General features: G+C 59.4%; 1 protein-coding gene across 16 annotated transcripts in view; it reads right to left on the reverse strand.

Annotated features, from left to right (window-relative positions):
• Positions 1 to 19,674, reverse strand: part of SLC12A3 (solute carrier family 12 member 3) — a 33,309-nt gene extending 13,635 nt beyond the window's left edge. For 9 of the 16 annotated variants that reach the window (XR_013760355.1, XR_013760356.1, XM_079118345.1 and 6 more), the window contains exons 1-20: positions 19,349 to 19,673; positions 18,301 to 18,447; positions 17,017 to 17,092; positions 16,233 to 16,328; positions 15,883 to 16,022; positions 15,452 to 15,562; positions 14,373 to 14,484; positions 14,043 to 14,173; positions 10,388 to 10,472; positions 9,322 to 9,476; positions 9,135 to 9,242; positions 8,647 to 8,770; positions 6,980 to 7,081; positions 5,947 to 6,102; positions 5,411 to 5,510; positions 4,962 to 5,073; positions 4,589 to 4,729; positions 3,099 to 3,205; positions 1,793 to 1,875; positions 357 to 434 (exon numbers count right to left, since the gene is read on the reverse strand). Coding sequence is in view for 13 of the 16 variants with exons in the window: in XM_079118345.1 (XP_078974471.1) it covers positions 357 to 434; positions 1,793 to 1,875; positions 3,099 to 3,205; positions 4,589 to 4,729; positions 4,962 to 5,073; positions 5,411 to 5,510; positions 5,947 to 6,102; positions 6,980 to 7,081; positions 8,647 to 8,770; positions 9,135 to 9,242; positions 9,322 to 9,476; positions 10,388 to 10,472; positions 14,043 to 14,173; positions 14,373 to 14,484; positions 15,452 to 15,562; positions 15,883 to 16,022; positions 16,233 to 16,328; positions 17,017 to 17,092; positions 18,301 to 18,447; positions 19,349 to 19,630 (2,446 nt within the window). In the remaining 3 variants the exon portion in view is untranslated. The other 7 variants (XR_013760357.1, XM_079118347.1, XM_079118343.1 and 4 more) reach the window with 7 other exon arrangements.
• Positions 19,675 to 20,393: the final 719 nt, after the last annotated feature.

Here is a 20,393-nt window from a genome sequence, read left to right on the forward strand (position 1 = left end):
AGGGAGACCCAGTGCCCCCCAGGGCTGCCCACTCACCTCTTCACAAATGCCACAGGGCCCCCGCGCCTACTGCAGGTTCCCCTGCCTCCCAGGGCATTGGTGGAAGAAGATTGCCATTCTGCCCCTGAACACGTTCAAGAGGGGCCTTGCAGGGGACTTGGGTCCTGGAGCCCTGCTTCTCCCCGAGGACCAGCACTCTTTAACAGGGCCAAGTCCACCTGGTTACTCAACCCAGTTACTCAGGCACTGCTCTCCCAAGGAAAAACCATCTGCCCTTGGCTGAGTCCCCAGATGGCCGCCAGGAGCAGCCCGCCTGGGCCAGAACACCCTGAACCTCCGAGTGGGTGGAGACTGACATGTGCCCGACACAGATGGCCTGGCCCCGCGGGCGCTGGCTCCCTTGCCGTCCTCCGCAGGGTCGAACACGGGATTAACTGCAAAAGACCGGGGGCAGCTGGGTTTGCAGGCTCTCCTCACCCAGGGGCGCCCAGGGCTCTTCATCTATCAGGGCTCCCTGAACACTGGGAAGAACGTCCCCAAGCACCCGGGCGGCTCCCTCCGGCCTGGCCCGCCCCTAGCTCCTCCCGCTCCTCCTACAGGCTCAGCTCATCCCGCCTCAGGGCTGAGCCAGGATGCCCCTGTGCTGGGAGCAGCCTTTCCCCAGCCAGGCCCCTCAACGCCGAAGGCCTCCCCAGAACCCCCATTGTCTCCTCCAGACGCCAGATGACCTGTGTCGGCATGAGTGTCTGCTTTGCCCCGGGGACAGAGGCTGTGCTTGGTCCCTCTGTACCCAGCGTGAGCTCGGTCACCGACTTGGCAAATGCTGGCTGCGGAAGTGTTAATTGCCTCGCTCCCTGGGCCAGGCGCACCCTCGCCTCGGTGACCTGTTCCCTGCCTGCACGAAGTGCGGAGTCCCACTGCCAGGCTCCCAGTCTGCCCTCCATCTCTCCTCACGGATTTTCCTCCTTTCACACTTCTAAATAGTAGCAATTCAGAGTCTGCATGTTTGACTTTCGAATGTAAGACACAACCCTGTTCCGCGCCCCCAAAGATGTCCTTGGAGAACAAAAACATCCAGATTCCACAGCCTTGAGGTGAGTATTTTCCTACTCTGAGGTCTTCACGTGGACAAGCTCCTCAGCTGGAAGCATCACCTTGAGCTGGTCACTTCCCCTCCCGGGACCTTAGTTTCCCCCCTTGGAAACCCAGTGGTATCTAGAGACCATCAAGGGCTGATGTTCTGTGAGTCTGTGACCTTTCATTCCTTCTGGATTTTCCCTCTCTTCCCTCCGCCACTTCAGGTGAAGCAGAGGTACCCCCATCCCAAAGACCCTGGCCATAATTAAGCTTCTCTTGTCACAGATCAGCAGGATGTCTGCAGCGGTTATTGTGGTTGGCAGTTTCCTCTGTCTTGTAAATGCAGGTTTGCACACAAAAGCTGTGACAGAGTTAGTCTGCAAGCTTATTGTACAAAAAGACATTATCTCTGTTTTGTGGGTGAAAACTTGTGAAACCTGCTTCCGGTCTAGAGGATGGAACGGAAAGCACTTGTCCTGTGACCCTCCAAGTCCTGCCCCCAGCCCCTCTATACTAGATATAAAGTTCAAAGAATTTCCAAAATCTTTGTTCAGAGGAAGAATTTTTCAGCGAGAGTCACATCTGAACCCTGCCTCCCATAAACCCGCTTCCTGAAAATTCCTTGGGTGTCCAGCCTCTTCTGTCCTACTTCAAAAGACGTCGAGTTCCAGAACTTTTGGAATCCCTTCCAGTTTGGGACAGGGCATGCACTCACTGTGAGCCTGCATGGTCTCGGAGATGTTCAGCCCCTCGCGCATCCTCAACACGCACACGCCAAAGTTGAAATCAAAGGCGTCGCTGGAAAGAGGAGGCAGCATCAGGCTCCTCACGGCCCCAGCTCCACCCAGGAGGTGACCCGGCTCCCGGGAGGTCCGATGTCCAGAGTTGGCCCTGCTTCCCACCATGCCCCTCCTCCCCTCTGGGCCTCAGAACTGTAGCGTCCAGGGGACCCCTCAGGACACTCAGTTGGGCCTGGCTTCCAGTCACACCCTGTCCTCCTGGAGGACTGGGTTAACCCTCACGGCTCTGCCCGCAGCCGGGGAATGCTCAGCATCATCGCCACCTGACACATGCACAAGTGGGACGATTTGCCTCCACCACATAACAAAGGAAGCGACCTGCTGGTTTGGGGATTAAACAGGGGAGACCGTGAACGGAAGGGCGGGTGTGCCCACAGGACAGGACTCACTCGTGCCCTAGGCTGTTGTAACGAATGTCTAGAAGACGCCCGCCATCCCCTACTTATTGCTTGATTGACACAGTGTACAGCAGCCACCGCTGCAATGCGACGCCATGGGCCCAGCGTGTGTCCTGGGACTCCTCCACGTACACCCTCGGTTGTCTTAGGACGCTGCAGCTGGGGGAGCCCAGCGACAGTTTTCCTCCACCTCCTGATGCAGTTTCAGTAGAGGCAGTGGGAGGGAGGGTTGCTCTGAGCTGGTCGAACAGTGAGCAGTTAGCAGGTCCCAGGGCGTCAACTCTCAGCCTTGCACGCACGGCCTCTGGCCTTGGTCTCCAGACTTGGCCTCCGTGCAACATCAGCACAAAAAAGCACCCCAGGCAGGAGTTTTTAGCAAAGAGTTGAAGGAAACAGAGTGTGGAGTCTGCTCTGAAGTCCCCAGGGAGTTCAGTCCTTGGGGACCTGGTTTCACTGCTCTGCTCAGTGACACCCTCTCAGAGCTCTCTAAGCTGGTTGCCTGGGGGCCTTCTGAAGCCCACACGGAGGCTGTTGAGCTCAGACCTACACTTGCAGCTACTCTGAAATATTAAAAGATCTGGCAACAGGGGTGCCCATATTTCTGCATGGGGAGGATTGGTTAGTGCATTTCACCACAGTCCCCACTGTTCCCTGTTGTCCTACACCTGCCTGGTCCCTGCCAAACTTCACACTCCCTGAACCTTGAACAAGTGGACTCAACTTCTATAGTCCCCACTGGCTCTGGTCCACTTCCCCAGATCCAGGAAACCCCAATGGCCCAAATCAACAGACCCCAGGCCCCACCGCCTGTGCCCTGGCTCACTGTAGGATGTCGATGTAGTCCTCCACCGTGGCTGGGTGAGCAGACTGCCAGTTCTTCTTGAACCCAACCACCAGAATGTTGGGCTTCATTCTCCCCAGACCTGCGGCCTGTGGTGAGGGGTGTTGGTCAAAGGGGTGGGGCTGGAGATCAGGCTTCCAGCTGGTGGGGCTTTGCCAGTGACCAGGGTGGGGCTATCTTCAGCCCAGCCGCCCTCCCTCCATGCATCCCTGCTTGGGGGCCTGTCCACCTGGACTCACCACAAGAAGGTGGAACTACAGACAGGGTTGCCCAGGGGCTCCTCCAAGCCCGGGTCAGGCTTCACTGTCTCTTGAGTTCTGAATTGCCTAGTTCCTGCTTCTCTAAAAAATTATTTCTCACAGTGCAAGACTTGAATCTGCATATCAAATTTGGAGTACTCCTGGGTCATCTAATCCAGACAGCTTTTATATTTCTCCCCTATTAAATTTTTTTTGGTACCAGGGATTGAGCTCAGGGGCACTCGACCACTGAGCCACATCCCCAGCCCTATTTTGTATTTTATTTAGAGACAGGGTCTCGCTGAATTGCTTAGCACCTCACTGTTGCTGAGGCTGGCTTTGAACTCCTGATCCTCCTGCCTCAGCCTCCTGAGCTGCTGGGATTACAGGCAGGTACCACTGCACCCACCTCTTTTTTTAGAAAATGTTGAGGTGAAATTCACATAGCAAACTCATTTTTAAGTGTACAATTCAAAAAAATAAAATTCGAAGAATTTAAAAAACTCCAAAACAAAACACAAAAGATACAATGTAGTGGCATTTAGCACTGTTTAGTGAATTCACAATACCATCACCTCGACTTCCAAAATGTTTTTCATAACCCCACAAAAAGACCCAGGCATTTTATATTTTAGTTTTGAGAAATAGTTTCAACTGTTTAAGAGAATTCTCATATGTTGATTTAGAATCAGCAACCATGATTATTTTATCCATGGGCCTCATTTTACATTAGAAAACTGAGCAGTAAATGAACGGCCACGTGGAATGTTCTAGATTTTTTTTTTTTCAGTATTGGGGATTGAACCTAGGGTCTCATGCATGCTAGGTAAGTGCTGCTCTTCCACTGAGCTGCATCCTGAGCAAAAATATTCTAGCTCTTGAGCTGAGTGCCAGTCAGATGCCACTGGATGGCGTCTAGACCCACAAACATGTATTGAACTCTGCACTTAGTGTTTTTTCACTTTGCTGTATGTAAATTATATATATATAAAAAAAAAAAAAACTGAAAAACAAAACCAAGAACTGGCCAATGTCACAGAACCCCGCAGGCCTCCACATCTCAGCCCAGGTCCCAAGGCTGAGAACATGCCCCTTGTGAGCACATCTGGAGATGCAAGAGAGGGCGGGGCTTCCTGTTGCAGCAAACGGGGGCGTAAGCCAGGTCCCCAGGACTCGGCCTTCCCGGCACACCTGAGGCGAGAAGCCCCCAGGGAGGCTCCCAGACCACAGCACCTGCATAAGAATCTGGACGCCACTGCGGAGGTCCTCGGCAATGACATCGGAGTAGAAGGCCTTGATCCGCCTCTTGTTCAGCCACTTGGTGTGCCCATTGGCAATGAGCCGGAGCTCGGGCATCCTCTGCTTGCGGGGACCCTGGGGTGGCGGGGTGGGTGATGTCAGGGGCTGCCTTCGCCCTCTGGCCCAGGACTCAGTCCCCCTCCTGGCACATGGACTGGGAGCATCTGGAGAGGCCCGTTTTCCATTAGAGTGGGGAGGGAAGGAGGCAGGCAGAGGAGGAAGGAAGGAAGAGGAGAGGCCGGTGGGGGAGAGGGGCCGCCCTGGCCAGCCTCTGCTTGAGCCCACCCAGCAGCACAGGGACACTCACGATGAGCACATGGCCGCAGACCATGAGGCTCAGGTTCTGGGTGAAGGTGCCCACGAAGTCCACCAGGGCAGGGCGGAAGTTGGGGGGACCTGTGAGCACCAGGCACTGGGGGCTGCGGAGGGGCAGGGAGGGGCCTGAGTTCCGGAGGGAGCCCACAGGGATGCCAAGGGCAGGTGCCCCCGCTCTGCCCGCTCCTAGGTCACCCTGAACCCAGGCGGCCCCAGGCAGGACCCTGCACGCCTCACGACTCATCTTCTTGGCTGTGACTCAAGAGCTCTTCCAGATTTTGTGAAGGCCACCGCCCTAGATCTCCCTTGTCACTGCTGCTCAGGCTGCCAACCCCTGCCCGGTGTCCTTCCTTCGCCCTGCCCAGACCAGCTGCCCACGGAGGTGGACAGAGCCAAGCCACCTGGCTCGAGGCCCTGGGGGGCCCCAGAACCTCTGCTCACCGGTAGTTCTTGATGTGGTCTTCCACCTCGTTGAGGCCCACCGAATAGCTGAGGGCCAGGTTGTAGGAGCCGGCCTGCACCGAGGAGCCCCAGTTGACCTCTGAGGGTGGGAGCGTGGGGGACAGCAAGATTAGAAACCACTCCAAATTGTGATGGGAGGGCGTGTCGGCTGCCCGGCAGGTGGACAGCCCACTGCTGGGTCCCTAATGATGCGAGGCTGGAGGCCCCACCTGCAATAAGGTACCAAACTCTAGGAAAGGGCCTCCCACCAGGCAGACCTTCCCAAGGGTCCGAAAGCCCAGGGTCAAGTGCAGAATTCCCTCCTGAGCTGGGTTTCCTGTCTCAGGGCTCCGTCACCCAGGATGGCTGCCGACAGGCCTGCAGAGTCCAGGCGTGGTCCACCTGGCCTTCCAACGTCACCCTTGGCCACCCCTTGGCCTAGGTGGGAGGCCCTACAGGCCCACTGGGGGCCCTCGGGCTGGCGAGGCGGACCTGGGTCCCTAAGTCGAGCTCTGGGCTCGCGGGGCAGAGGGCACCTGGCTTTTTGTAGATCACGTAGAGCAGGAGGAAGAGCACCACTCCGATGGCGATGAGGGCCGCCCACCAGGTGAGCAGGAACATGATGAGCACCGAGACGGCCGCCCCGAACAGCGCCGCCCACTTGCTGTAGTACCGGAACGAGGGTCTCCACCCTGGGCGGGGACCGGGGTCAACAGCATGCCCGGCACTCAGGAATCTCCTCTGGGGCAGTGCTGGGCAGCAGTGGCCCCGGTGCCCAGGGCCAGGGTCAGGGTCCCAACTGTGCCCGCTGGCCGGGGACTCCAAGGGGCCCCGCCTGCCGTTCCTCCAGGGCTGGGCCTGGAGGCTCTGGGGAGAACCACATGCCTGCACTGGCCAGTGGATCCCCTGGTGACAGGCCACGCCGGGAGGAAGCATCCAACTCTGGCCAGCTATGGCCATGGGACGTCCTGCATCAGCAATGGCTCTGGCTCCCCAGGTTCCCATGGCAAGAGGGAGGGACAGGGACAATTCCGCTCCACATCCCTGCGTGCCAGGCCAGGCCAGGGCCACCAGCTAGTGAGAGCTGCCCCAGGGCACAACTCCAAGGCACCATGCACCTTGTGAGTGATGTAAAAGGTGACAATCTGGGGCTAATTGGGCTTCCTCAAGTCTCTTTACTGCCATCTGCCAGCAGTTTTTCATCAAAAACATAGAAATCCATGAGATCCCATTGCTAGGATCTGAACAGCCTCCTTAGAGCTGTGCAGTGCACAACCTGCAGTACTGTATGTGACAGCCCTGTCTGACTTTGGGAAATTCTCTCTTCCCTCTCTGGGGAATTTGAAGGAAAGGACTAGAAAAACCTCTACATTCTGTAAGCAATCAACGAACCCTTGTAAAATGCACCCTGCAAGGGCCTGGCTTTTAAAATGCTGCCGCGGGTGTTAGCAGAGGAACCTCTCTCCACATCATTCCACCTGAAGAGGGGAGCCGGGGCTGCCTGCCCTCCTCCCCACCCCCAGCCCAGCCCTCGGGCGCCTCCCCGTGGAGGGCGCAGGGATTGCTCACCGGGCGAGTTGGTGATGGAGGCGTGGAAGCAGCTGAAGTTGATGAGGGCGTAGGAGCACAGGAAGAAGTTGGAGATGATCGGAGCAATGGTGTTGAGCTCGGCTTCAGGGACAGAGAGAAAGGACGGCCTGTCGGGCAACCCCCCCTACCACCCCGGCCCCTCCCCAGAGGATGGACCCCAGCAGGCCACGAGGCTCTGTCAGTCTCAACTTCTCATCTGTGAAATGGGTCCTTCCTCTTGTGAAGCTCCAAGGGACAGTGTCTTACAGCTTGAAAGCTGCCAACTTTTAAGAGGACGAGGGAGCGTGGGCGTGCACCTGTCAGGCTACGGGATGACCAGGGGCAGGGCTCGGGACATTTTGGACCACAGATTACAGTAAGGAATACATTTTGCCATGTGACCCAGGACCCCTGAGAACATATCGTAACCACTCAAGACAGCCCCTTCCTTCCCTGTCACTGGCCCCCAGCAGCCCCCGGATAGACCTGTGCACGTGGAGCGTTATCTCAGGGTCTCTCTGGGGATCCCCAAACAAGGCAAGTGCCTCCTATGTGTCGGGTGCTTCTGCAGAGGATTCCATCTAATCCCACGAGAACTGGCCCCAGAGCATCTGAGATCATAGTCCTGAGAGCAGAACCCCCAGAGCCCAGGGCAAGGGCTCCGAGCCAGAGGCGGGGGCGAGCAGGAAGCAAGAGTGGGTTTGTGGAATGCCAGCCCTGCCTAGACTTTTCTGTGCCCTGGGGGTCACCTGCCACCTCTCCATTTGGTTCAGGATCCTGGAGAGCTTCCCTTTAGGGTAGCGGTGACCAGACCCTTAGGGCAAGTCTCACAGGTTGGGAACAGGTGAGGCCAGGCTGAGTGGCTGGCTCTGGCAGGAAGGGGCCCAGAAGCTGCAGCACAGGGAGAAGGACCATGGACATCCCAGCATGGCCGTCCCCTGCTCGGTGGGGCCACTTCTGTCCTGGTGCCTCCTTACTGCGTTAATCAGGAAGTGTCTGGCGTGTGCACCTGTGTGAGTGTGCGAGTGTGTGTGTTGTGCTCTCCCTGCCCACCTCTGGCTCACCTGTTATGCACTCTTGCTCCCATTCTGCAGATGGGGAAATCGAGACTCAGAGAAGTGAAGCCCAAGGTCCCACAGCCACCACGTGGCACAGCCAGGGTGGAAAGTCAATCTACAAACTGATTCCTGCCAGGAAGCCCAAAGGCCGAGAAAGTGGGTTTGCTAGCTCGCACCCCCAAAGACAGTGACCCGGCCCTGCGTATCAGCTCAAGTCAGGGGCCAGATCGAGTGGCCTGTGCCCCGAAGGTGTCCTGGGGGCTCACTTAGGTCTGGGAATTCAGGGGAGGGATGCAGAGCCAGGGAGAGCAGGAAAGATTTCTCCCAACCGGACGACCCAGTCGCTGCCGGCGTGGCTGGGAGCACTCGTCTGAGGAGGGCAGCGGGAGGACCTGTGTCTCCCAAAGCCTCCTTCCAGGCGCGGCCTCGCCCACTCAGAGCCATCGTCCGGGGCAGAGTCCGCTAAGAGGCGTGGCACAGGCCTGTCCCTGAGTCGGACTCCCAGCAGTGAAGAAAGTGTCACTTTCTGGGTGCACTCGGACCAGGCCTGGCTGGAGGAGAAGCAGGGGGAGCCGGGCTGGGGCAGGAGGCGGGCCGGCAGCCTCTTACCAATGATGATGAAGGCCACAGCGATGGCGTAGGCCAGCAGGTAGCCGCGCACGGGCTCCTTGTTCTTGCCGTAGCCTTTGCCAAAGAAGCCGATCAGTGGGTACAGCTGGTCCTCACACAGGCACTGCGGGCGCCGGACACTGTGGCCACTCCCTGGCTGGCACTTGCCCCTCTCCTCCCAGGGCCCTCTGGGCTCTAGCTCCTGCGTGGTCCCCTCCGTTACATCAGCGGGCACCTCCCCACCTGGGTCCCTACTTCTGGCCTGTTCAATGGGCGTGCCGCCCTCCCGGGGCTGTGGGCTCACAGGCAGCGTTCTGGGGGGAAGCGCAGGTGAGCCTCGGGCCACCCACGGAAGGGGCTGCTTCCCCCAGGAGCCCCTTTGCCTGGCCCTTTCTCTTTCCTCTAGACGCCTGTCGCGTGACCCCTCAGGCTCTTTAGGGCCGTCGCCAGGGAGCCCTCCCTCACCTGGGCCCCTCCTGCAGCCTCACCTGGAAGACTTTGGCAGCAGAGACGAGGCAGGCCAGGGCCGAGGAGAGGGTGGCCCCGAAGATGCCGGCTGTGATCAGGGGCGCAAAGCCTGACACCATGCTCATGGTCTGCGGGGATGGTGGGGACTGAGCTGGGGCCACCACGACCCCCGACCCGGGGCTCCCAGTGCAGAGCCAGAGCGGGTACCTGATAGTAGTTGATGAGGCCGTAGCGGCAGCCGTGCTGCTGGGAGCACCGGGTGAAGTTCCAGCCGTAGCCGCAGGCCAGCCCCTCACAGGCACCGGGGCCAGGTGTCACCGTGTCATTCAGGTCCCCGGAGGCATCGCGCACCACGCAGGAGCCTGAGAGGAGGCAAGGGGTGGGGGTGGTCTCCCTTCCCTCCTGTCCTGCCCCCAACATGCTGGCCACTGCTGCAGGGGGCGGGAAGCTGTGGACAGGTCAGCTCTTCCTTTATCACATGAAAATCACGAGGAGGGGGAGGGGCGGAGGGGAGGGGAACCGCTAACACACAGGTGAGCAGCCCATGTGCCAGACACCGCGCGAAGCTCTTTACAACATCCCCGGGGCAGGCCGTGTGGCTACGCTGCTGTCCTTCCCATTTTGTGGGCCACAGAAAGCTTTAGTAACCTGCCCAATGACCTCTCTAAAGCAGAGTCTTGGATCTCAGGCCCTGAATGGTCCTAAGGTAGGCCAAATCCCTTGGTGGACTGTGGACTCCCTGCTTCACAGGTGTCCCTGGGAATGGGTGTGCCTGTGAGGGTTTCCGTTCAAGTCAGGAATTGCCTGGCCTGGATCAAAGTTTGGCTCCAGTGCTCAGAGGCTCAAGTCCCTCAACCTCTCTGAGCCCCCATTTTCTCCTTAGTGACCAGATTAAATGTGGTGTGCTAGGTAAAGGGCTGGGCAGTGGAACGTCGTTTGCTACATCATTGCCGCCAGCACCCGCCCAGGCTCAGAGCATGGTGCGTCCTGCAGGATCTTCACCCTTGCAAATCTGGAACCTCGATGTTTGAAGGGACCAGAAGAACCTGGTCTGGGCCCACTTGCTATGAACTTGCTCTAGTCACCCCCAAGGTGACAATGCCTCAGAGGTAGGATTCCAGGACCCACTTCCAAGGGTCGCCCTGTCTTCCCGATCCAGGTCTTCCGAGGGTCAAACCCCACCCTGTGGCCCCCTCCAGTGTCTGGGCTTCACCAACCCTGCAGGTGGCACTAGGGTCCTGCCCTGCCCCAACCAGCTAGGCTGGCTACTCACCAATGGTGGCTGAGATGGCCAGGTAGGAGACCGTGGTCCAGAAAATGGCCATGAGTGTGCCCTTGGGGATGGCCACTGCAGGGTCCTGCAGCAGGGAAGGTGCATCAGGCAGCCCTGGGCCTCCTCCAGGCCCCGCCCCTTGTCAAGGTCAACCCCTGACCTTGGCCCTTCAGAGCCCGTTCTGGCACAGAGAGGCACCTGTGATTGAGGGCTCACACGGGAGGGACATGACCAAGATCAGGGCACGGGGGCCACATCCAAGGTGTAGGGAGCCCAGGGTGGGAGAGAAGATCCCCCAGCTCCAGACCTGGGCATGGAGGACCCTGGGCCAAGGGTGGCTCTGGGGATGGGAGGAAGGGCCAGGATGGCAGGGCCCTTGTCAGCCTGCCGGACTCCAGGTGACCAACCGGGCAGTGGCTGTTGTTCCACATCTGGCCTCGTCTGAAAGTGGGCTGGCACTGCACCCACAGCATGGGAAAACAAGTGACCCACATCACGCTCCTGACCCAGCCCAGCTCACCGCCCGCTGCCACCCTGTGAGGTCGTCGTGCGTGACTAATCTGTCTGGTTCCACCACAGTGAACGGGAGTGGAAGACAAGCCCCAAACCCCTCCTCCTGTCGGGCTCTCCTAACAGCGACCAGGAATCCACACGCACGTCTCCGTCCACACTTCAGGCGCATTCCCAAACACAACTCCCTGAGATGCGGCCTGCACCTGCCCCAGCTCCTGGGGAAACTGAGGGCAGGGTTGGAAGGGGACCCAGCTCACAGGGCCTCCATCCTGACCCCACTGGGATCCACAGCCTCGGGATCTGCCCACAGACCAGGATGGCAACAGGCTGGGCTTTCACGGTAACTTCAAAACCAGTTCCGCCCTCCAGACGCAGACCCCGGTTGGGCGCAGGGGTCAGGTCTGCTGTGAGAAGTCCACTTTGGACGTCCCCAGCTTACCCTGTCAACAGGGGAACCAGAGGCTAGAGACAAACCACACTGAGGAGGAAGGATGTGGCAGGCCAGGGCAAAGGGGAGCAGAGGCCCGGAGCAGAGGAAGGCTGGAGCCTCAGGGGCCCCCAGGGCTGCTGGGCCTCTAATCTGGAGTCTCTGCCCTGGTCCTACTCAGCTCTCCGGATGGTTTGACCAGGTCATGCACAGGGAGTCCCTGGTCCCAAAGCTAGGCCAGGCCAGCCTCCCATGCCACCTCTTGTGCAATCAAATTCACATCCACCCAGGACCTCTGAATATGACCTTATTTGGAAACGAGCCCCTTGCAGATGAGATTAGTGGGACAAAGTCATGCTGAATTACGGTGGGCCTCCAATGCAACGGCTGGCGTCATGATAAGAAGAGGAAAGGACCCGGAGACACAGAGGAAAGAAGGTCACGTAACTGGAATGATGCAGAGCCTAGAGGGAGGAACTCCAGATCAAGAGTGACATTGTCAGGGGCCACCAGAGCTGGGATGAGGACAGGCAGGGCCCTGGGGCCTTCAGACAGAGCGTGGCCCCATCATTACCTTGATTTTCAGTTTCTAGACTCCTGACCATGAGAGGAGATATTTTTGTATTCTCAACCCCCAACCTGACCCCCACGTCTTGGTTTGAGATCTCAGGAGCTGGCTCAGCGGTCAGGCAGAGGTGGTCCACAACCCAGCCCACTCGTTCTAGCCGTGTGCCTGGGAGAGACCTCTCCACATCTCAGAGCCTCAGTTTCCCCATCTATGAAGCAAGAAAACAACCTGACTCAGCAAGTCCCCTGCGTGGAGATCCTGGGAGTGGGCACAGCATCCTACACACGGACAGGTCTTGGAGCCACACAAGAGTCTGTCAAGTGACGTATTGTTGATGATTGTGGCCTCTGTTCTACAGACCTGCACTTGGGTGGCTGTGCTCTGTGTGGCCTGGGCCAGCCGCTGTTCCTCTCTGAGCTGGGCTTGACGGTGCTTGCAGCTAGCGCGTAGCACGTCCTCAGGACAGGCCCTGTTCTAAGCCCCTCGAGGGAGTGAGTTCTTTGAATCCTCACCCTGCCCTCCCCCGTTGTACATCTAGGGAAGCTGGAACCCAGAGAACTTGTAGGGAGACTTGCCCAAAGTCTCACAGCGAGGTTCCATAAATGGGAATCACTGAACTCACTGTCCCACAGAATGAGCAGAACCAGGAGCCAGAGGCCCCTTTCAGGCTTGGTGACACTTGGGAGAGCCAGAAGGTACCCTTCTCACCAGCTCAAGGCAGCTGCTTGGCCCTGGTGCCTGCAGCTTGATGGAGCATCTAGGTAAATTCCCAGGCAACCATCTATACTGGGGCTCTGAGGGGCCCCAGGCTGTCTGAGTACATGCAGGACCTCTGCAGGGAACTCAGAGCAGGCGGACCAGCCTCTGCTGGTGCTGTCCCAGGAAAGGAGAGGAACTGGACAAACAATCCCACATCTGGGCCCTGTGGTACATGCCTGGGGCGTAGCCAGTTAGAGCCAGGCTGACTTGAGGATTGTCTCCAAGGCACAGTTCTTAATTCACTTAAGAATGCCTTTGGGCCAGGCTCGGTGGCGCACGCCTGTAATCCCAGCAGCTCTGGAGGCTGAGGCAGGAGGATAGCGAGTTCAAAGCCAGCCTTAGCAAAAGCCAGGTGCTAAGCAACTCAGTGAGACCCTGTCTCTAAATAAAATCAAAATAGGGCTGGGGATGTGGCTCAGTGGTCGAGTGCCCTAAGTTCAATCCCTGGTACCCACCCGGCCACACAAAAAAAGAACACCTTTAGGGGGGCTGGAGATGGCAGGGAGGGTGAGCTGATTTCCAGCGTGGTGCTAGTCTCCACACCGTCACCCCCTCTTACACGCCATCTCCTTGGATTTCCTACTGGCAAAGACCCTGGCTTCTCAGCCTTCAAAGTCCTGCTCCAGCCCCACCTCCACCCAGAAGTTTTGATGGAGCCTCTGCCAACATCCCTCTGTCCTTCTCCCCGATAGCACAGCTTCAAACTTCCTCCAACAGTACTTTCACCATTATTCAATCAACAAACAGGTATGGAGCACCTGGCTTGGGTCAGACTGAAAACTGGGAACGGAGACATAGAGATGGGTGGACTTGGTTACATAGGAGAACCATGATCCATGGAAGACCTGCCAGGGAAGTCGGAGGAGGTGTTTGAAAGAGGAACAGCACTTTGAGAGGTCAAGAAACAGGCCAGGAATTCCCAGGGAGCGGGCCCAGCAGTGTCGTAAACACCAGGGCTGCGGGGCCAACAGCGGCGAAGCCTGGGGCAGAGCGACGGTCATCACGGAATAAGGACAGCATTAGGGAACGGGGCTCCACAGGGCACCACAGTGGCCGAGGAGATCCAGGAGACCAGGCCAGCACAGGTGTGCAGGGTCGAGACTGAGTTTTGGGACGTCTCAGCTGGGCTCGTCCTCCCTTAGGCCGAGGGTCCCAGGAACTAGCGGGGAGCCCAGCCCATACCAGGGGCTCCACTGGTCTCAGGCACAATGACCTCGACCAACGGCCTCAGAGGAGAAGAGAATGGGATGGATTTGGGTGGGACTGGACTGGATGTCAGCTCTGACCCCTCCCCCGGCTCTCGCCCACCTCCACGCCCAGCAGCAGATCCTGGTAGGACAGGGAGCAAGACTGTCCTCACAGCCCTGCAGTCTCGACGCTCTGCTCACCCTGAGGTCCCCAGAGATGTTGGCCCCTGCCAGGATGCCGGTGGCTGAGGGGAAGAAGATGGAGAACATCCCGAAGAAGCTGCCCTCAGGGCCCCGCCAGTCAGGCACCAAGTTCTGAACGAAGACGTCCCCTGGAAAACCAGGCCTGCGTCAGGCTGCCTGGACACTGCAGCCCCTCGCTGGGAGCAGCCGGCAGGCGCGGGTTCCCCGGCAGCTGCTGGCTGTGGGAGGAAGGGAACCCAGTCTCTGGTGCCCCCTCAATGGGCCGGATCCATGGACAAACTGTCCCTGTCCCCAGAGATATGGTCAGGGACCCCAAAATTCACATACCCCGGTAACTGAAGAAGCCCTTGGAGGCCTTGTCCTCTGATGGGGGTATCAGTGTCCCCACCAAGTAGTTGGCGAAGGAGACCATGATGACCAGGAAGAACAACACCTGGGCCTGGGGAGCGAGGACCTGAGATGAGCCAGCCGCACGTCTCCAGGTCACCCCCGGAGCGTGCCCAGCCCCCGCCCCAGTAGATGCTCTGGTCATTCACAGCCACGTGCAGTGGCTCTGCTGGAGGGGCTGGGATCGCAGCAGCCAGCCAGGGGCCCTGGCCTCTTGTCTTGGCTGATCAGTGGGATGAACTCAGAGCAGGGACAGCGGTGTGGAGGGACTGGGCTGGAGCTCCTGGAGCAAGGTGGCCTGGGAAGGTGACATCGAGGAGGAGACTCTTGAGCAGACGTGTGAAGAGGCAGACCAGCGTGTTCCATGGAAGAGCACGGAGACCAGCAGAGCCAGGTCAGAGGGCCACAGAGCGGAGGCCGAGGCTGGGCAGGCCTCACCCGTGGGCCCCTTCTGGCCGAGTCACGGGCTGTGTTCCAGCCCTTCCTTACATGTCACAGCACCAAGCCTCTGACTCATGGCTGGACGCGTGACTTGAACAAGGACCACACTTCCCAGCTGCCCTCTCAGCTGTGCGTGGCCTGAGATCAGGTTCTGGCCACGCAGGAGCAACAGGCGCAGTTCCCAGCCTGAGCCACAGAGGAAGGGAAGGGGCTCCTCCCGCTCATCCCACCCTTCTTCCCTGCCCCTCTCCGGGACTGTGGGAAGCATGAGGGCAGCCACATGGACCAGGAGGACACAGACCACAACCCTGGGATACACAGGCTACAAGATGGGAGGAGTCTGGGCGTCCAACTACCCCGTGGAAGCCTCTACGCTGGCCCTGCACCACGTCCACCTGGACTGCCGCGTGAGAGAGAAGCAAAGTCTCTCTTGCGGAAGGCAGTGTCACTCAGGTCTCTGTCACAGCAGCAGAACTTCAAGACCAGCCAATACACGTGAGAAGAGGCAGGACCAGGGCCCAGACCCAAGGCCTGGGGCTCGCTTCTTTCCCTGCCCTCCCCCCCGGGGTCTTCCCTACCTTGGACTCCCACTCCATGCCAGCCAGGGAGATGGCCAGCAGCACAGTGACAGTGACCACCCCGATGATGCGGATGTCATTGATGGGGTCCACAATGGGTGTGCCGTACTCCTGCGGAAGGGAGGCAGGCGTCCTCTGAACACCCCACTCCTCCAGACTCCCCCACTTTATTTGGGGTGCACTCTGATAAGTCCACCTCCAACACCTTCCCAGCCAACAGGCCCCAAGGTGGTGGCTCTGCATAGGCTGGACAATGTGGCCCCAAAGGCAGCACTGCCCCAGGAGGGGACTTTTGGGGATGGTCTTTGTTTGATGAGCTCATCATTGTCACCCAAAGTGGCCAGATTGTGGCCTCGGTCCCTGAAGAGTGGACTGGGCGGTGGGGAGGGAGGGCAGGCCCAGATGGGACGGCAGGGTCCAGCCCACCTCACCTGCAGCAGGTCACGCACGGTCTCTGCGAAGCCCACTGTGTGCATGGCCACGCCCACAGCGTTGGCGAAGGCAAAGATGAGGCCGATGGAGCCCCCCAGCTCAGGGCCCAGACTCCGGGAGATGAGGAAGTAGGTGCCACCTAGCAGGGCCGGAGCCAGGAGCCAGGAAACCGGAAGTCAGTGGTGGGTGGTGGGGGGGTGCCGGGGCAGGCAGAGGAGAGGTGATGTGGGGCTCCCAGGACCAGAGGTGACCCAGGCCGTTCCCCCCGGAACCCCAGGAGCAGCCTGGGGTGTCCTGCCGGTGGGGACCAGTTCAGAGACCCATTCCCAGGGTGGAGCCTGGGACCCACCTGACTTGACCTTGCCGTTGGTGGAGATGGCCGAGATGGAGAGGCCTGTGATGGAGGTCACCATGACCGAGAGCAGGATGATGACCCAGGTCAGCACTGTGCGGGGGAGGGGAGCCCCGGCTCAGGGGGTTTCCCAGGCGAGGAGCCCCAGAGGGACCTGAATCTGCCTACTGCTCAGTGCCACCCCAGTCACTTCCCTTCTGAGTCTTGCTATCGTCATCTGAAAAATGGGTCTCTACCTCCTGACATGTTCCGACTAGTCAGGGGGCTCGGGAGTCTGCTCGGCGGGGATTGCTAAGCAGAGGAGGGAAGGGAGCTCCCTTCAGTGATGAAAATGAAGTGATCGGTGCCACCCGATGAGCACCTCTGGGCGCAAACCCTGTGCTGCTCTTCCTACATCCGAGAAACCCCATGTGGCTCTGCCACCGGCACTGTTACCAGCTCCATCTTACTAATGAGCAGACCGAGGCTCAGAGAGGTTAAGAAACTTGCCCAAGGCCACAGGGCATGATACAGAACTAGCTTCTCTGTCTTCCAAAGGCAAGCTCCTAATCTGCACGCTCTGCTGGAGAAATTGGCTCATGTGACTTTCTGAAGGCAAACAGGATGAGCCCTGGCACTGCCAACCGCACGTCTGTTGAGTCATGCCACCCTCACGCTGGTCCCCGAGGGGGTCGGAGGCTGTGCCAGGGAGGAGCATGCCTGGCCTGTGGTCTCTGCAGGCCAAGTGCAAGCCTGTTTCCCAGGGACTGCTCCCTCCCTCCCTTCCCCGAGGGACACTCACCAATGCCCGCTTGCGCTGTAATCCAGGGCAGACGCAGGTAGAGGATCACACCCCAGATGTTGAGCATGCAGCGGATCTGAGAGGAGGGTGAGGTCAGGGCGCCCGGGGAGCAGGCGCCCCAAGGCCAAACACACAAGTCCCTGTCCCTGGTCATGGCATGGCTCCCGGCTGCTTGGCTGCATGAACACGGCATCCTTTCTGTGCTTTCCCCATTCGGCAGGCTCAGTGGGCAGGGGGGAGAGCTGCCTCTGCTCTCCCCTCCTGCCCACTCCCGCCCGTCCCCACTACGGAGGCCTGAGCTGGGCTGTAAGTACAATTGCCACTTGCCCTGTTTCCAGCCTGGGAGCCTGTGCCCACCAGCCTGGCCTTGGCCCCAGCGGCCAGCTGTTGGCCCAGGACTGACATTCCAGGCAAGCTCAGCAAATGCGACTGAATGGCTGTCCCACTCACAACAGAAACCAAAGCTCAGGTCGCTGTGACCTCAGCTTCGAAATTCAAAGCCAAGTCAGAGGCCCCACGAGTCTGAAGTTCCAGGTGGGAAGGCCTGGTGTGGTCCTGGCTTCCACTGAGTGGCAGGGTGGGTAGGGACATGCAGTTTGCACAACTCCGTCTGCTCTGAGATGCTAAATAGGACCACATCAGGCTCTGACCAACCCAGCTCAGGAAGGAGATCCAGGCCCTGAATGACCCTCTGGGGGTCAGAAAAGGGCTTGGGGTTTAGATAGCGAAACAGTCAACAGCCACTGGACAATTGGCAGAGTTAAAAGAAACTGGGCCTCTGCCCCCCAGAGCCAGGCTAGAGCTTTCTCCTATAGACCCCGCGTGGTCCCCTCTGGAGAACTCGTAGTGTCTTACAAAGCAGAGTTCACCTGATTATTTTATGTCTGCAGATTTATTTGTGCTGAAAAGGGCAGCAAACCTTTCTCTGCAAATCATAAAGGGGAGCGGATACCAAAACGAAATTAGCCGTGTCCGTGCTGCCCTCTGGTGGCGTCTTGGGGAAAGAGTTTTTTCTCCTAGGCTTTGACTCATGTACCGCTAATTTCACAGCTGAGAAAACTGAGGCAGGGCAGTTAAGTTACCTGTTCAAGGCCACACGACTAGTGTGGCCAGACCTGTGCTAGGGCTGGGTCTCAGCCTAGGACATGCATGGAGGTTGGAAAACCCAACCAGAAAAAGTTTGGGTCACTGTCAGATAGGGGGACTGAGGTCCAGGCTGGGCCTGGGCCTGCCCTGCCACTGAGGCCTGAGAGTCAGAGGCCCCGTCACCCGCACCCCACTCACCATCACCCCCTTGACCCAGCCGAAGCGCACGGGCTCCCCGGGGCTCTTGTCACTGCTGGTGCCTGCCTCGTCCTCCACCAGCCCGTCCGTCATCTCACGGCTGGGCCGGCTGTCCAGGGCCAGGGCATGCAGGTGGCTGCCTTCCTGCTGGGAGCCGAGTCCACAGGTCAGGTGGCAGGGTGCTGCGCCGCCGCCCCCAGGCCAGCTGCCCCCACGCAGGCTCACGGGATGCAGGCTGTTCAAGGGACTTTTATAAACTCCGCATCGGGAAGAGCCGCCACCAGAGCTGGATGCTCTGGATGCTGCTGTTCGCGGCACCTCCTCTCTGCTGGAGAGCAGTGGCCTTGGAGCTGAGTCGGCTGTCACACAGCCTGGGAAGGGGTGGGCGGGGTATTGTCATCCCAGCAGGTGAAGCAGCGCGTCCAAGGCTGCACGGTGGCTCCCTGGCAGCCCGGGCCTCTGCCCAGGGGTGGTAGGCCCCCCAGCTGTGTCCCCACTGACAGCTCTTGTGGGGCCTTTCTTTCCGACCCCTCACTCAGCAGCCCTGTCTGGAACAACCGGGGCCCCTGCCTGGGGGGCCAGGGCGGAGGTTTGCTCCAGGGACAGAAGGGTCCTGTATGTTCAGCAAGTCTCGGCCCAGAACCAAGGAGGATTCTGCCCAGTTGTCAGGTGGGGAAAGTGAGGCCACACCAGGCTATGACAGCCCAGCACCCAGCACTCACCCTTCTCTGTCCCACCTCCGAGGCTGCACAGCCAGCAAGTCCTCTCCTGCCTCTCCAGGAGTGTGCACTGACTGAAGGCGCCTTTCCTCTTGGGCAGCCTGCCCTTTCTTCAGGTAGCCAGTGACGGGACAAGGGTCACAACAGGCACCCAGAGCTTCTTGGCTCCCCCTCTCTTCCACTAGTTCCTTTGGGCCTCTCAGACTTTGAGGAAGACACTTGTCCATCCCCACAGCACAGGTGACAGAACTTAGGCTCAGAGATGTTAGGTAACTGGGTTGAGGTCACACAGCAGGGAAGTGACCCATCTTCTGAGAGGTGGACCTTACCTTGAGGAAGGAGTGCAGGTCGGCCAGCGTGGGCCGGACCTTCCGGGGCTCCCCGGGCAGGGCGCTGTTAGCGTAGTGCTCATAGGCAGGGACCACGTCCATGGTGTTGTAGCCAAAGGTGCGCATGTGGAAGGTGCTGCCATGGGTCAGGTGGCTGGGGTGGCTACTGTCATAGGCTGCTGGTGGCAGGGGCTCGTCGCCCCCCAGTAGTGTGCTGATGGTGAAGCGCCCTCTGCACAGAGCAGGGTTCCCGGGCGACTCCGTGGTGGGCAGCTCTGCCATTGTGGCTTTGGGTCTCTCGAGAGGGGTCCAGGGTCGGCAAGGACACACGGGGTGGTTTTATAGGCTGGGCCTGCCCCAGGGAGAAGGCAGGGAGGTCGGCCCAAACCGCCCTCAGCTGGCCAGCAGGGTCCCCAGACAGGGTGGGAGGTGGGGCACGCGCCCTGCCGTCCTGCCCCCATTCCACCTCCGATGCGGGGCCCGCCTCAGACCGGCAGGGCTGGGCAACCCCCAGATGCCCGCTGGGTCCTGGAACAGCTCTTTTGAGTCTGGGGTGCAGGGAGATCCTCAGCCAGGACCCGAGGAAGGAGCAAGCAGTCACCAGAGAGGATCCTGTGAGGGAGGGACCCGAGAGGTGGCCGGGGTCTGAGGAGCCCGTCCGATGCAGGCTGGAGGCCTCTCACTGGGGAAGGGTGTTGTTTGGATTTATTATACTTTAATGGATGCGCGGTGTATTGAAGACAGATGTGTATGTAAGATGGGAGCCTCCCGCTCCAACAGCCGGCTGCCAGCCTCCACGGTCCTTCCACAGACAGCTCAGCTTCTAGACGCCATTATGTGCAAGCGGCCCCAAGGCCTGTGGCCACCAGTGGACAGATGTGCCCTGAGGGCTCCCAGAGCAGAGAAGCCACCTCCCGCGCCGCCTGCAGGGCCAGGGGTGGAGCCCAGGGAGCCTCCACCCCTCCCCAGCCTCCCAGTCCCTCCCCAGCTCCCAGGGGCTGCCTGGCCGCTGGACCAGGTGGGGTCCAGTTTGCCAGTCCCCTGA

The sequence above is a fragment of the Sciurus vulgaris genome, assembly GCF_902686455.1.
Source record: "Sciurus vulgaris genome assembly, chromosome: 17".
NCBI classification, from domain to species: Eukaryota; Metazoa; Chordata; class Mammalia; order Rodentia; family Sciuridae; genus Sciurus; species Sciurus vulgaris.